The sequence below is a fragment of the Taeniopygia guttata genome, chromosome 4, assembly GCF_048771995.1.
Source record: "Taeniopygia guttata chromosome 4, bTaeGut7.mat, whole genome shotgun sequence".
Taxonomy (NCBI): domain Eukaryota; kingdom Metazoa; phylum Chordata; class Aves; order Passeriformes; family Estrildidae; genus Taeniopygia; species Taeniopygia guttata.
The window spans coordinates 22,812,581-22,826,717 of NC_133028.1; the positions used below are offsets into that span (position 1 = coordinate 22,812,581).

Below are 14,137 nucleotides of genomic sequence, written 5' to 3' on the forward strand. Positions count from 1 at the left end.
GTGCAGAGTCCTGAGCTTGGGGAGGAAAAACCCAGGCACCAGTACAATCTGGGACAACCGTAAAGCAGCTTGGCAAGAAAAGGACCTGGGGGTTTGGGATCTGGACCAAGCTGAACAGGAACCCCCAGCCTGTGCTTGTGGCAAAGGCAGCAAACTGCATCCAGGGCTGCAGAGACAGTGCCAGCAGCAGGCTGAGGGAGGTGATGCTGCCTCTGCACAGCCCTGCTGAGACCACAGCCAGCAGCAGCGCCGGGCCCTGCTCCGCTGGGCTGGGCTGGAAGGAAACAGCTGTCCACACAAGAGACGGCCTGTGTACTCAGAGGGCCTGAGTCTGTTAGATGGGGCTGAAAAAGAAGCAAAGAGACACAAAAGGGGCCACAACCTACAAGAATGAAATGACAAAGCCCTCTTAATAGCAAAAAGGTTAAAAACATCACCATCAACCCAAAAGAAGAAACAAAGTATGTTTTGGCTCAAAGGTATGTTTTGGAAAGAAAGCAGCTCAGTGATGCAGAATCAAATGACATTCTGCTATCATTTTGGCCAACTGCTTTGGGCAGCTTCCAAAACCACCCTCATGAAAGAATGTGTGCAAGGGAAATGCTTAGAGCAGGAACCCTGCTCTGCTCCCCTGGCAACGAGCACCCCCAGCACGCGGTGCAGCTCCATGAGGCAGCAGAAGGGGCTTGGGCACGGCAGGGTAAGTGGTCTTCTGGAGGAGAAACTCATTACCATTTCAAGACTGAAGAGTAACCAAATTAAAAAATACACTTGAGCTCCTGAGATCTGAGGAATTTGGCAAATCTGTTTTAGTAAATTTAACAGAAGGCCCCTATGCCTCTGATTGTAGCTCCGGGAGTAGAGGTGCCCTCAAAAATGGCTGAACATCCCGACATACATAGTGGTTCTGTGGGAGCCACTGATGGTCAGACACAACATACTTGGAGAAAGTGTGTGAGGAGATGGGAGTGAGGCAGTGGGGAAGAAGTGGTGCCACAGCGCTGGCAGGGCCCATCTCTCTCTCCACAGGCACAAGAAAAGCTCCAGAGAGCAGAATCCTACAGCCAACCTGGGGGGCTGATGAGTCAACGGAGTGGATGCAGTGATGGGTGTTTTGCTGTGACCAGTCACCTACAAGGGACATGATCTCAGGGTGGTATTAATTAGTTGGGAAAAAGTTTGGCCTGGAGATAGGAAAATTTTCCAACTTCCATTCATTTCTCTAGGGTTGTATCTCTGGCACTATTTGTTTACACTCTCCTATTTAGTTATTTACACACGTTGATACACTCTGAAGGATGATCTCACCAGGGAAGGTATCTGTAACTTGAAGAGCCAGAGATACCAGTACATCTACCTCATGGTCAAACACATCAGGACTGCTGTGAATGCCACCACGATCTTCTATGCGCAGTTTGTGAGGGTTTGGTGTTTCCCATGTATGTGTAAAGGATTAAAAATACACCCTATTTCTGCATGGGGGGATGCTGGATCTCCTGCCATGTTTTGTGAGACTCCAGATGAGACTGATGGGTCAGACCTCAGCCATCAGCATAAAACCCAACTTGTTTCTGGTTTGGAGACAGAAACTAGGGCACACCGTGACTCCCCACTTGCTTCACAGCCATTGGACCCAACACCAAAGAAACAGCCATAACCACCTTCCATCTCTTCCTTCAAGAGCTTTGGTGCATCAGTCAACACATCAATTCCTGATTCCAGGTCAATGAGAGAATTAAATGCCTGAAGGAAGAAGCAGAACATGTATTTCTTGTTCTGGAGCATGCCCAGCTTGCAGAATTATGAACACACATCTGAACTCTTGAGGCTGGCAGGGCTATAGGAGGAGGCTCAGTCTTCCAGAGCTATTGGGTCAGGCAGGCCTTTTGCCTGAGCTGGCACGTTGCTGAGACTACACAGCTGCCAGCATGACCTAAATGAATTACAAATTGACTTGGATAACCTCTGTGCTCCCAGTGAAAAGCAGATGTCTCCTCATGGCTGGATGTCTCCTCCTCACCAAGCAACACAAGACTCACCCGCACCATCCACTTGTGTTGCCCGTGGAGGTCTCAGTTCTGCTGACCATGGATAGAGCTGCGCAGTTGGTGATGACTCCACCATGTTCAAAGTTGAATGGCTCTTGAATAATTTCTTGCCAAAGCTGAAGAGGTCACCATGAGCCTGACTTCCTCCTGTTGGCCCAGCCACTGCAGGCTGAGAGTCCTGGTAAAAGTGTCAGGACTTTCCCTAGGTGGAGAGAAGATGCTCTGCTGCAAGTCAAAAAGGTCTTTCCAATAGGTGAACAGGAGGATCTGTTCCAATGGTATGACTCCCTTTGCCTGATGTGACACCAGGGCTCCCAGGAACAGGCTCACAGCATCACCCAGCACGTGTGATGCTGACCCAGCCGGGCTGCAGAGCTGCTCCTGCCAACTGCCCAGTACGTGTGGCCGCGCCTTTGGCTTTTTCGGCCTGAGTGAGCAGGAGGTCTGAACTGCAACAAGCCTTTGGCTGTGGTCCCACTCATCTCTTTACAAGCAGGCGCACATGCCAAAAACTTGCTCATCTCCTTTCAGACAGCAAAAAATAGGGCTGGGAAGCTCCCCCAAGACAGAGATGTTCCCATTCTGAATCTACAGTATACTAGGGAGTGATTTGTGGAAGCAGTCATCCTGTGGGTCACCACACTGACTTGGTGCTAAGGAATCTCTGATGGGAGTACTGGGTCATTCACCTGTTTTGGAGTCTCATTTCGAAATAAGAAATAACAGGACATCCTGGATCCACTCTCCTGACTCGGGCTGTGCAGCTAGGAAAGGACAGGTTGTCAGCAATCACTTCCAAGTCCTGCTTCTGAGGAAGTTCTATCTTGTTTTCTGTCTTTGAGGAACTGAGGCAAATAAATCCACAGAATGTGTGGATTAAAAACTCTTCAGGAATGGAAGCTACTTTTGGTCTTTGAAGTTTAAGAGTATTTTATAGCATTGTCTGAGCTTCCTTCTAGCTGAATACTCGGGATACTCATCGGCATGATGATTCCCTCCTGTCAGAAATCCAAGCAGGGGAAGCCTTCAAGGGACACAAGTCCTGTTGCTGTACAGGACTTTGCTCTCCCTGCTTTTGAACCTTGCTGCTCCCTGTGCAAATCTGCTCCTGCAGCCAGATACAGCGCCCTGGGCTGAGACCAGCCACTCTGTGACTAATGCTTGGTTATCAGCTCAGTGCACCTGCAGCCAGGCTGGCAAGCAGACTTCCCAGCCCAGCTTCCTTAGTTTGGGCTATTTCCCTGAGCACCAATTTGCCATTTGATTTTCAGGCACAAACAGAACTATTACTGCTGATAAAGACAATAACAAAACACACAGGCAAGAGAACTAGGATCCACATGGATGATTTCTTTAAGAAGCAAGTTTCCTGTGTATTGCAAATGTTTGGTGATCCCAAATCTTTCTTTATCTTTAGAGGAAACGGTTCAGCTGTTACAGCCCCATCAGTTAACTTGACATTCAAGAGCCAGTCTGATGCTGAACTTGGTCCAACAATGTGAGCTAAGTATCTACCAGCTGGAAGCACATTTTAGATAACATTTTGTTATTTATCAGTTCTAAAACTTACAGGGCTTGTCAGCATATGCAGAAAAGGTTTGTAGTGCGTGTTATTTCTCCTGTTTAAGATTGCTCTAGACAACATTATTTTTTGTATCCAAAACAACTAATCAGATTTAGTTTTGCTGAGTGAAGAGGTTTAATTTAGTACATTACAAAGCATGTTCTCAGAACAGCTTTCCTGTCTTACTGTGATTAAAGCCATGCAGTCCAGGCATCAGAAGAAAAACCAGAAAAAAACAGAAATAAATGTGTATCTGCTAAGAAATACAGCCAGACTTTTATAAAGATGGAAACTTAAAGATGGTAAGAACTTAGCTCTACCTGTGTAACTGAATGTGAAAGCTCAGCACCTTTAAATCCTATACTGGTAAAAAGCCATAAAGACTGGGTTTTATCAGGCTTCCTATTAAATGCACATTAAAAATTGAAGAACTCTGAGCATTAGTTTCCTTATTATAATGGGAGAATCCCCACTTGTACAAACAATATTTGAAAACTGATAGATGGCCAAGCCCCATGCACACCCCACCCCCCCCTTTTCTTTGAAATACTTTGCCTTTAATTCCAGAGTTTTATATCCATTATTCTTTAATAAATCTTCACTTTAAGGCCTCAGCAGCACTGGCAATGCATCAATTATGTCTGTGTAAGAGTGGTGCTGTGCTCTCTGCCCTGCTTCTCCAGGATGCTCCTGTGTGCTGGCAGTGCTCAGGACCCCTGGCCTGGGCTGCAGCTCTGGCAGGCGGTGCCCAGCCCTGGCTGGGGCAGCCCCGACAGCCCCACGGCTGCCCCAAGGGCACCAGCAGGGGAACGGGGCAGACAGGGACTCTGCACAGCCCTGGCTGGGCAAGCTCTGAAAGAGCTGCTGGGGCCACCTTTCTGGTAGCTCTTGTAAGCTGCATTCTGGCTCAGCCTATTCTGCCCAGCATAATTTGCTACATGAATGTACTAACTGACTCTATTGATCATCAGCATATAAAAATAACTCAAATGTCCACATTCAAAAAAAAAACCAAACAGAAAAAAACTCAACATACTTCCATCTGGAGAAAGACAATTGAAAGCCATGCTCTGAGCATGGCAGTGAACCTCCAGAAACCTCTTCTAATCTATAGCATTCTATGATGATTCAAAGAGTAATGTGCCATTGTAACTAATTAAAAATGGACCAATGAAGATAAAAAAGAAAAGATCCAATAATTACCCACTTGACAAAAAACAAAGCTTTTGGAAATAAATCTGAATTATTTGCAAGATGTGTCAAGTCCAGATTTAAGATCGCTGTTAAAGGCACATCACTAAGCACCAGAACTCATTTCTAAGAAAAAGCAATTTTTTTTTCAGAAGCAAAAGCATTTCAAATCCTTCAGGTCAAAGCACTGCAGGTTGCTTTAGAAAGGGAGCTGCACGCACTGCTTTATGCACAAAGCCCGATTTCTTGTTACAGAAGAAAAATAACACCATCTACACACTTGCTAAGAGAGACTTAAGTCATGTTGAAGAGCACACAACTGCATCCTACCCATTTCAGGAGCACAAGCAATCCCTAGTGCCACCAGTTTCTAGCTCTCCTATATGAATCAAGGGATTTCAAAACAATTTGCAGAAGAGAAATGGAGAACTGAGGCAGTGGGAAGCAAAGCAAACCCTCACTGTCACTCTGCACACCAACCCAACCCCCTTCACAGGATAAAGCACTGTAACTTCACCTCAAAAACGTAACTTTTAAACTACATTACTGTCTGCATTACAGCTCCTTTGCTCTGTACAGTACTTCTGTGAATGTCCAAGACCATGTACAGATACAGCAATTAAGTTTTCTGTGAAAGAAAAAAAAATTAGAAAAAGACTGCCATGTGACACCTAGAAGCGTTTATTTTATGCAACAAACTTAAATATGATCATGTGTACATAAAAGTGTACACTGTATCTATGCTGAACAATGCCAGGAAACATAATATTGATGCAACAATCTTCTAAAATAAACATTAAAAAATGAGCCTGGACAGGAAGACAAAATGCAAAACAGACTTACTTCCAATCAGCACAATGCTTAAAATTGAGAGCAATCCTAAACATTTCCAACTTTCCTTAAAAGCTGCCAAAGTCCAACTATTTTTAAAAACTGATTTTTTTTTTCTTTACATCAATAATAAAAATCTGGTGACAAACATTATAAAATCAAATGCTGGACTGTCTTTACTCCTTTAAAATTTAGAATATTCCAACAGAACCGCAGGAGTAAAAACACTTAAAAGTGATATATGTTTTTATAAAACAAACATCAATATGTACATTTATTGCAAATTATATTAAACTAAAATGGAGGGAAAATTAAAAAATGAAATGTCTACTTGCGAATTAATAACAAATTTAAGTGATTACTTTCCCACTCTGATAAAAATCAGAAAGCAACATTTATAAAATTGCCACCACATGACTTTTCATAGCAGGGAACTGAAATCTGTACATCTTATTTTTGCAGAAAAGTAGGCAGGCAGAAAGAATTATACATAAAACAGTCTCCAAAAGTAAAGCAAAAAAAAATTTTTTTTTTCCTCTAGTCTTGTTTAAAATCCATTCAGTAGACTTCTACCTTTTCTGTGAAACATGGGAATACCTGGCTCTAGGATCATGAATTTTCAGTGTCAGTGTAAGGACCTTCTCTGACTTTCTTTAAAAAAAAATGCAGCATGAAAGTTAATGGTGTAAATACACTTTTAAACTCCAGAATGCAGGAACTGGAACCAAGTGTTAAGCAATTTGCTTAATTATTGACTTTTCATAAAAAAAGTCTCTGGGGAAATAAGTACAGATGCTTTTAGCCTCTTTCTCAAGAGTTTCTGCTTTACATTTCCATTGAGAAGGATTAATTTCATGTGAAAGGGAAGCATAGTTTTCCTTCTGGTTTCAGAGCTGAAAGCTGTGTGTTTGAAGTAATTTCAGTTCCTGTGCAGGAAATTTCTGAATCCTAGTTTTTGCAGAAGCTTGGAGCATGCCTTATTTGGCCTTCATTTCCTCCCTTTTAGAGCAAGTTTTCTTTTTACCTTTATGAGGAGAGAAAAGGAAATTGTTAATTGTAAGAACATGGAAATGACAAGTGATTCTGAGTCAAAATCCTACCAAATATTGTTTAGATTTTAGCTTTTACACTCTTTATACTGTGATTCTTCCAACTCCATCTTGTATTTTCTCAACAATTACATGTTTAATTGAATACAACTGAGCTTCCTTATTGTACGGCACAACTTCTTGATAAACTCAAAACCACACAACTTGAATTGTGCATTTTATAATTCCATAACCAAGTAATGTTTTTTCAGCATAAATTTTAAGTTATTCACTGCTTTCAGTGGAAGCAGAAATTAAGAACAGTATCTTGATCTAATTAACTGTAATTAACAAGGTTTCTAAAAATAGACCATTTTACTTCAGAATAGACAGTACTTCAAATGTTTTCCAAATATTTACAGTAACTTGTACATGTCTACTTAAAAGCAAAAAAAAAACTATTAGAGCTTTTTTTTACACACAAATTTCTTTGATTTCTTACTGTACAAACTACAATAAAGAAGTAAAAACAGAGAATTGTCCTATATAAGATGCCTGCTACACCTTAAGGAAGCCTCCCTCTGCTATCTCTGTATCCTCAGTATCTTCCTGGCTGCTCCCACAGGCCTTAAAAAGATCCATTGCATTTTGAGAGTATTCTGAACTTGAGTCTATCTCCAACAGTGAATCTCCATCACTTCCAAGCACCTCGCTTCTGAAAAACGTTAACAATGTTTTGGTATTTTGTCTACGAAACACTTGAGATATTACACATTTTAAAGATGTTATTTGATACAGTAGCATATTAAAGGCTACGGACAGTGCTATTTGTTCTTTTGAAGACTTGAAGAAATGTGACATATTAAAACAAGCATTGCAAGGCAGTACACAAATATCACACTCTTGACAGAACATTTTACTGGCGTATAAAGCTTACTCTGGGAACAAAAGGTAAAACTATTTTTGTTCAAGGTTCTCTCCAAGATCTTCAACTTACAAATCCTAGAAAGAAACTATTCCAATGATTCTTTCTTTGATTAATTTGCGATTCCTTAGAGCACACTGGTTTGCAGACCTTGTTGCTCTCCCACTTTGGACTCTTTTGCATTAATTATGTGCCAGGTCCAGCAAAAAAAACTTCTCATGTTAATGCACATTATGATTTACTTGTACTGTAAACCAGTCAACAAGTTTAACACTAAAGCAGCCCAGGTTATCATCCAAATGCTGGTTTGTAGTTTACAAAGTTACAAATGTTAATTTTCAGTTACTTAAAATAGACATTACAGTACTGCTAATATTAAAACAAGCACAGACCCAAAATACCAGAAAATAGCTACAGTTGGCATTCCAAATTTTCCTGTGCATTAAAGACAGTTTCCAAGCCTTTGCTATCACTGAAGGGAAGCACAGCAGAGTAGCCAAATGCCTACATGCCTGGCATTAATGAATGCACTGAAACACTATCAACTCTTAGTTCCTTTAGACAGCAATTCTAGCAAGGGGAACCAGAATACATAAAAATAACATTTGGTGAAAACAGGTGAAGTTTATCCTGTTCTGACCAAAAAAATTATTTTCTCCAATTCCAGCTGCCCAGGTACTTTGAAAAATAGAATTCAATGTAACATATGGTTGCAACATCTGCTGTGGCTTAGTTGTGCCCTTAACTATGCTAGGTCTGTTATAATTGTAAACTCAGGGTCTGACTTTAGACAGGAAAGGACCCCCCCCACCCCCCATGCATTTAATTATTTATTTTTACCTCTGTAGATCAATCTGTCTCTGTGCTGCTGCTGGCTTTTTTGCTGTGTCTTGCTGTTTTGGTGCTTTGGCATTACCTGCCTCTAAACTCCCTGGACCTTCTTGGTTGGCTGCTGCCCTCTTCCTTCCCCTGACAGGTGGTTTATTTGTTTCCTCGTTTTTTGCAGTGGTACCCTGAGGTTCTGGTTTGGTTGGTCGCCCTCTTCTGGTTTTTGCTGCAAGTGATGGGCCTGTTTCTTCTACACTTTTTTCTTCTGCTTTTTGATGAATATTCTCAGTTCCAGATGCTGTTGCTGTTCTTTTTTTCCCACGTTCAGTGCTATTTCCTTGTGTTGTCTGATCAGAATTAATCTCCTAGAAAATTAAAATCATGAATGTGAAGAAAAAAAAGATTCCCAAAGGCAAACCCAAACTGCTACCTCCTTCCATCAGAAACATGAGTTTTTAAAATTTTAAGTTAACTATTGTTATGAAAACACATCACATGGTCTTAGACCTAGGAGTATGTTTTACTAAATGGGATTGTGGACCTTATCCTTGCAAAAATATTTTCTACACTGTGTGTAATGTTAGTAATTTCACCCAATCTATCTTTCAGTGGTGTGAGAGAGATTACAATAAGTAATTATCTTTATGAGCTCCTCCCATTATCATTTTTCTGGACAAGTTCCTTTTACTGTCTCTTTGTCAAATGACAAAAGAACACTGAGGAGCAAAATAATTATTTAAGTACAGGAGTATTTACTATTTACTTCCATACATGCAAAATTTGAGACCAGAATTCAGGTAAAGGTACAGTTTATTGAAGACCTAAGTGCCAGTAAAGAAAAACTCAAGGGAATAAAAAAGTAAGATCACACTAAAAATGAACTTGCTATGTTTGTTAATTCTTCATCATGTCTGAATAGGTATGGCCTACATGCATGTTCATCTCCACACACTGAACAAGGTAATGAAGTGATTAAATACCATGAAGAGGTGTCTGTATATGTGAAACAGAAAGAGTTAACAATGTACTTCTCTACACAGAGCAGTGTTCATATGGAATCAAAGAGGAAGCAAGTGGATGCTAAGCCTTCATTCACACTGACTGCCAAGCCAGCTGGGAGAAGGGATAGAGAAAAGGGTACTGAAGAAGTATGGCTGGAATGACTTAGCAATTTCAAACAAACCAATGCCACTATTTTAAGTGCTGTATCTGAACCAAGGACTTTTTTTGTTAAATATTCTACTATTATTTCTCATGTGTTCAAATGAGTCAGGCAATCTCTGTAACCTTCACGATTGTTGCAGAAGCTTCATAGTAGACACTTAAAATTGCTATTCATATAAACTTCACAGATTCTCTGAAATTTCAACTTCAAGAACCTAGAAAGCATTTTTGAAGATTTACTTTATATGTGCTTTCCCTAATTTTTCTGTATGATGATACAAATCCAAAACACCTGCTTATTACTCTGATTTAATCTAATAAAAAGAAGTTATGGAGATATATAACTTCTTTAAAAGGCTAAATCAACTACATATCCCTACATTATTACAAAAAAACTATTTTAAATCACAGAATCATCTAGGTTGGAAGCGATCTTCAAAAATCATCTTGTCAAACCTCTTGACAGTGGGGCCTCAGTGATTATCCAGGGCCCTGGCAAGTTCAAGTCATAAACACTGATAATCACCACTTTTCTGGACAGTCTGTTCCAGTGTTTAAATTTCTCCACAATGTTTTGGGGTTTTTTTGTACTTTTTTTTCCTGCTTGCATCCAGACAGAACTCCCCTGAAGCAACTTCTAGTAGCCTGTTGTTCTTCCAGCAAGCAGCCTTGAGAATACTTCTTTCCATCAATCTTTTCCATAAATACCTTTTAGATGTTGAAAGACTGATTGATCCTCTTCAAGGCTTCTCTTCTCTAAGCTGAACAAACCCAACACTTCAAACCTTTATTCCCACAATAACTTTTCCATGCCTTAATCATCTTGGTGCCCCCCTGCAAGGCTCCCTCCAGTTTTTCAGTATCTGCATCGAACTGGGGAGGATACGGTACTCCAGGTATGGCCTAATGAATGCCAAATGGGGTGGAATAACCACATCCTTCTATCTGCTGACTACTCAGGACACAGCTTGCTGTCCTCACTGCAGCCAAGGCACACAGCCAGCTCATGCTCTATTGGTTATCCACTGGGGATGGTCCCCCAGGTCCTTCCAGACAACCTGCACTCCAGCCAGGCAGATCCCAGCATGTGGTACAGCTGCTTGAGTTTAATCTATCCCAGGTGCAGGACTCACCTGTGTTAAAATTTATGCTACTGTATGTTTTATAAGTTAAAAAATCATTATGATTTACACATGGTGTTTTCTCTTTAATGAAAGGGGAGTGAAACATACAATATATTTTTAATAGCTTAATTAAGATTTTAGTTGTGACAAAATTCAAAGTTAGATGTTTATTTCATGCTGTAGGACCACTTGACATTTTCTTGGCAGTTAATTTCAGTTGAAGCTACTACTGATGTAAACTTTCACTCAATCCCAGGCTCACCTGTTACTTGTACTGGAAAATGCAGGATAAATGCAGGAATACTTCAGAATTGTAGAGAAGAAGAATGAAATCCATTCAAATGAGTGCTGGATAAAATGAATGGCTATTTTGAAGATATGGGGTCCTCTGTCAGGCTAGGAAACTGACACAACTATATGAAATGAAACTGGATGTTACCAGTTCCTCAGAGACTACATGCAGTGATGTGTACTGAAAAAAACCCCAATGTCAAGCGTATTACAGCCATCAGTCCATAAAATCCCTGGACATACCTTGTTTTTCACAGGTTCTGTCTTTGCTGGTGTGACTGAAATAATCCTCACAGGATTTTCATCATTTTCACTGACGCCAGTTTCTGATATATCTGAACTTTGTTCCCTGGGAACATCATGGAAGACATAATAAAACAAAAATATATCAAAAAGAAGAAAAATGTTTGGAATTATTGGGGGTAAAATAAAGGGGGTAAGGGGAATCAATGCATTAGGCTAAATTAGTTTAAAAACAATTCAATTTGCCAGACTCCACACACGTATTTTATTTCCCAGAACTGAGAAAAGGTCTGAAAGGAATTAGCTGGTCATTGAGCCAAATCCCTTACCACAGACACACCACTGTATAATGACTTTTGCAAACTTAGGACCAGAGCTTTAAAACAGGCTGCGTTCTTTTTCCAGATAGAAAGAACCAGTAGTGGAAAATGCAGTGAAGAATAATAAACACCAATAATGCCCCAACTTCACAGAAAACAAAAGAACAAAAAAGAAAAAAGTAAGAGTATTACAACTTCTATAATGCACACTTTGCAGAACAAATTTTGAACACAGTTATACTTCCCTCTGGCCTTATGAAAAGTAGCAACTAGAGTTGACTTTCTCTGCTTTCTTTAACCCTTTATTTTAGTCAGGTAATCAATTCCAAACCAAACTGAACAATATGAAAATATCAAAGTATAAACTGTGTCTCCAGATTTACAACAAATTTTAAAACTCCGCATCCATATAAAAATAATGCTTGCTAGAAGAAACACTGAGTATTACCATCATATGTTGCATCTTTCCACTGAGACCCTGGCTGCTTCAACAAGCTCTTTTTATCATACATTATCTTACACAGATCAGAATATCCCATCTATATCAAAAAAGTTTTTTGTTTCCAGTCAGGATTAATCTTGATTTATACATCAAAACATCAACCACACAAACAGAACCAAAAAGCAAGTATGGAGATTTTACCTATTGAGAGCTACTACATTTTCTAAAACCGGACAAAATAAGGACACTCTTCCAACATGCAAGCACACACACCAAATCATCTCCTGTCCTAAAACTTGCAAGCATAGTGGAGACCATTAAGTAAAGAGCTGATGAAAGAAATGTTGCAGTCCCGTACCTTGATCTGTTTCCTGCAGAAGAGCTCAGCTCAGAGTTTACACTGCTTCCAGTCTCTGATCCTGTAGTCCTAATATATGGTCTCCTTCCAGTTGCAGATAATGGTTTGTTTACTGTACCTAATACACCGGTTGGTTTTGGCTAGAAAAAAAATGTTTAAATCTTAAAAAATGCAAACTTCAGATACATATTTAATTTTACAAATATTTGTTTGGGTATTTAAAAACACTTTTCCTGGGCTAACAGTCTTGATCACAGTGCCATCAGTTTAGAGCTACTAACCTTATCTTTACTTTAAACACATAGTTTATCCTTTTACTTCTTGTAATTTAAGAGCACTTCATCAACTGCTCTTCTCTCTCTCAATGCTTTGAAGACGTAGCAGCTGGAGAAGTCTCAACAAAAGCCAAAATGTTAGGCAATATTAGAGTTGAGAGTCTCTGGGTAAGTGTCCTGGGTTGACTGTATGATGCTTTTATCCCCAGTCATCGTTCTGTTTATGCTGAATAAGATTTGCACCTTTAGGACTTGTTCCAGGGGTGAAGAGGGGGGGAGGAGAAGTGTGCAGTTTGTTTTCAGAAACAGCACTCACTCCTCCACATTCCTACTCCTGAACTGTGTTGTCTGCAGACGGACAGACAGCGAGACAGAGCTCTCCTCTGCTTTTAGTTAGTTTTGGCTAGCTGAGGCAAAGAAGTTCCCTGGACTGTGTCTTTTTCCTTTTCTATGGACCTGTTCAAACCTGCTCTGGACTGAACACCCAGAAGAGCACCGGCAGCTCACACCTGTGGCCCACCCACTGGGCTGGGCCTAAGCTATGGCATTTACAGCACCAGAGGGACTGATAAGAGACTGAGTGAGCCCAGCTGCAACCCATGGAGAGGACTTTCTGAGTTCGTCTCTCTTTTTTCGTTTGAGGCTTTATTGTCTAATATTGTTTAGATTTTTTTGGTTTAATGAACAGTTTTTCCCACTTTTCTCCAAGGAGGTATTTTTTCCCAAACCAGTTGTGGGGAGGGGCCGATTGAATCTGCTTCCTAGAGGAACCACTTTGGGGGTTCTCTCCCAAATGTGCCCTGAACCAGGACAGTGAGGATGAATGGGAAAGCAAATAAAGCAGATGTTGTTGTGGGAGTCTACTACTGACCACCCAGCCAGGATGCTACTAGCAATACATCATTCTGCAAGGAATTACAGGACCTTCTGGATCAACTGCCCTTGGCCTTATGGACAACCTTGGCCTTGTATGTGGGGGACAGCAGACTTTGGGTACTGTAAGACTTTTGGATGCTCTAAGAATCTGCTTTTGAAGGTACTGTGATCTATGGACACTGGTCACTTTTTAGGAACCATCTCTTAAAGCACAGGAGCAGGCAATTGCAAAGTGTAAGATGTCAAGCAAGTGAGGCAGAAATTTAACCTGGCTGAGCAGGGATCTTCTTCTGGAACTTAGGCAGAAAACAAGAAGTATACGGTATTTGGAAGCAATGACAGACAACACGGCAAGACTACAGAAATGCTGTCCACCATTGCAAGGAGAAAATTCTTGTGGCCAAAGCTTGATTAGAGTTCCAGTTGGCCATCACCATAAAGGTCACAAAAAGGGCTTTTTAAGATATGTCAAAAGCAAAAGGATGATCAGAGATAACACTGGGACATTACTTGATGAGGCTGGTCACCTCACAAGCAGGAGGTGACAAAGCAGAAACATTTAACCCCATCTTTGCCTCTGTCTTCAATACCAATGATGGGCCCTGGGACCCTCAGAGCCCTGTGTTGTA

General features: G+C 40.7%; 1 protein-coding gene across 2 annotated transcripts in view; it reads right to left on the minus strand.

The window, feature by feature from the left end:
- Positions 1 to 5,468: 5,468 nt before the first annotated feature.
- PDS5A (PDS5 cohesin associated factor A) overlaps positions 5,469 to 14,137 on the minus strand; it is a 79,173-nt gene continuing 70,504 nt past the window's right edge. The window contains exons 30-34 of one of the 2 annotated variants that reach the window (XM_030270948.4): positions 12,358 to 12,497; positions 11,238 to 11,343; positions 8,428 to 8,780; positions 7,227 to 7,377; positions 5,469 to 6,658 (exon numbers count right to left, since the gene is read on the minus strand). In XM_030270948.4, coding sequence (XP_030126808.1) covers positions 6,623 to 6,658; positions 7,227 to 7,377; positions 8,428 to 8,780; positions 11,238 to 11,343; positions 12,358 to 12,497 — 786 coding nt within the window. In that variant the 3' untranslated portion in view covers positions 5,469 to 6,622. The remainder of the gene's footprint in view (positions 6,659 to 7,226; positions 7,378 to 8,427; positions 8,781 to 11,237; positions 11,344 to 12,357; positions 12,498 to 14,137) is intronic. The other variant, XM_030270949.4, reaches the window with a different exon arrangement.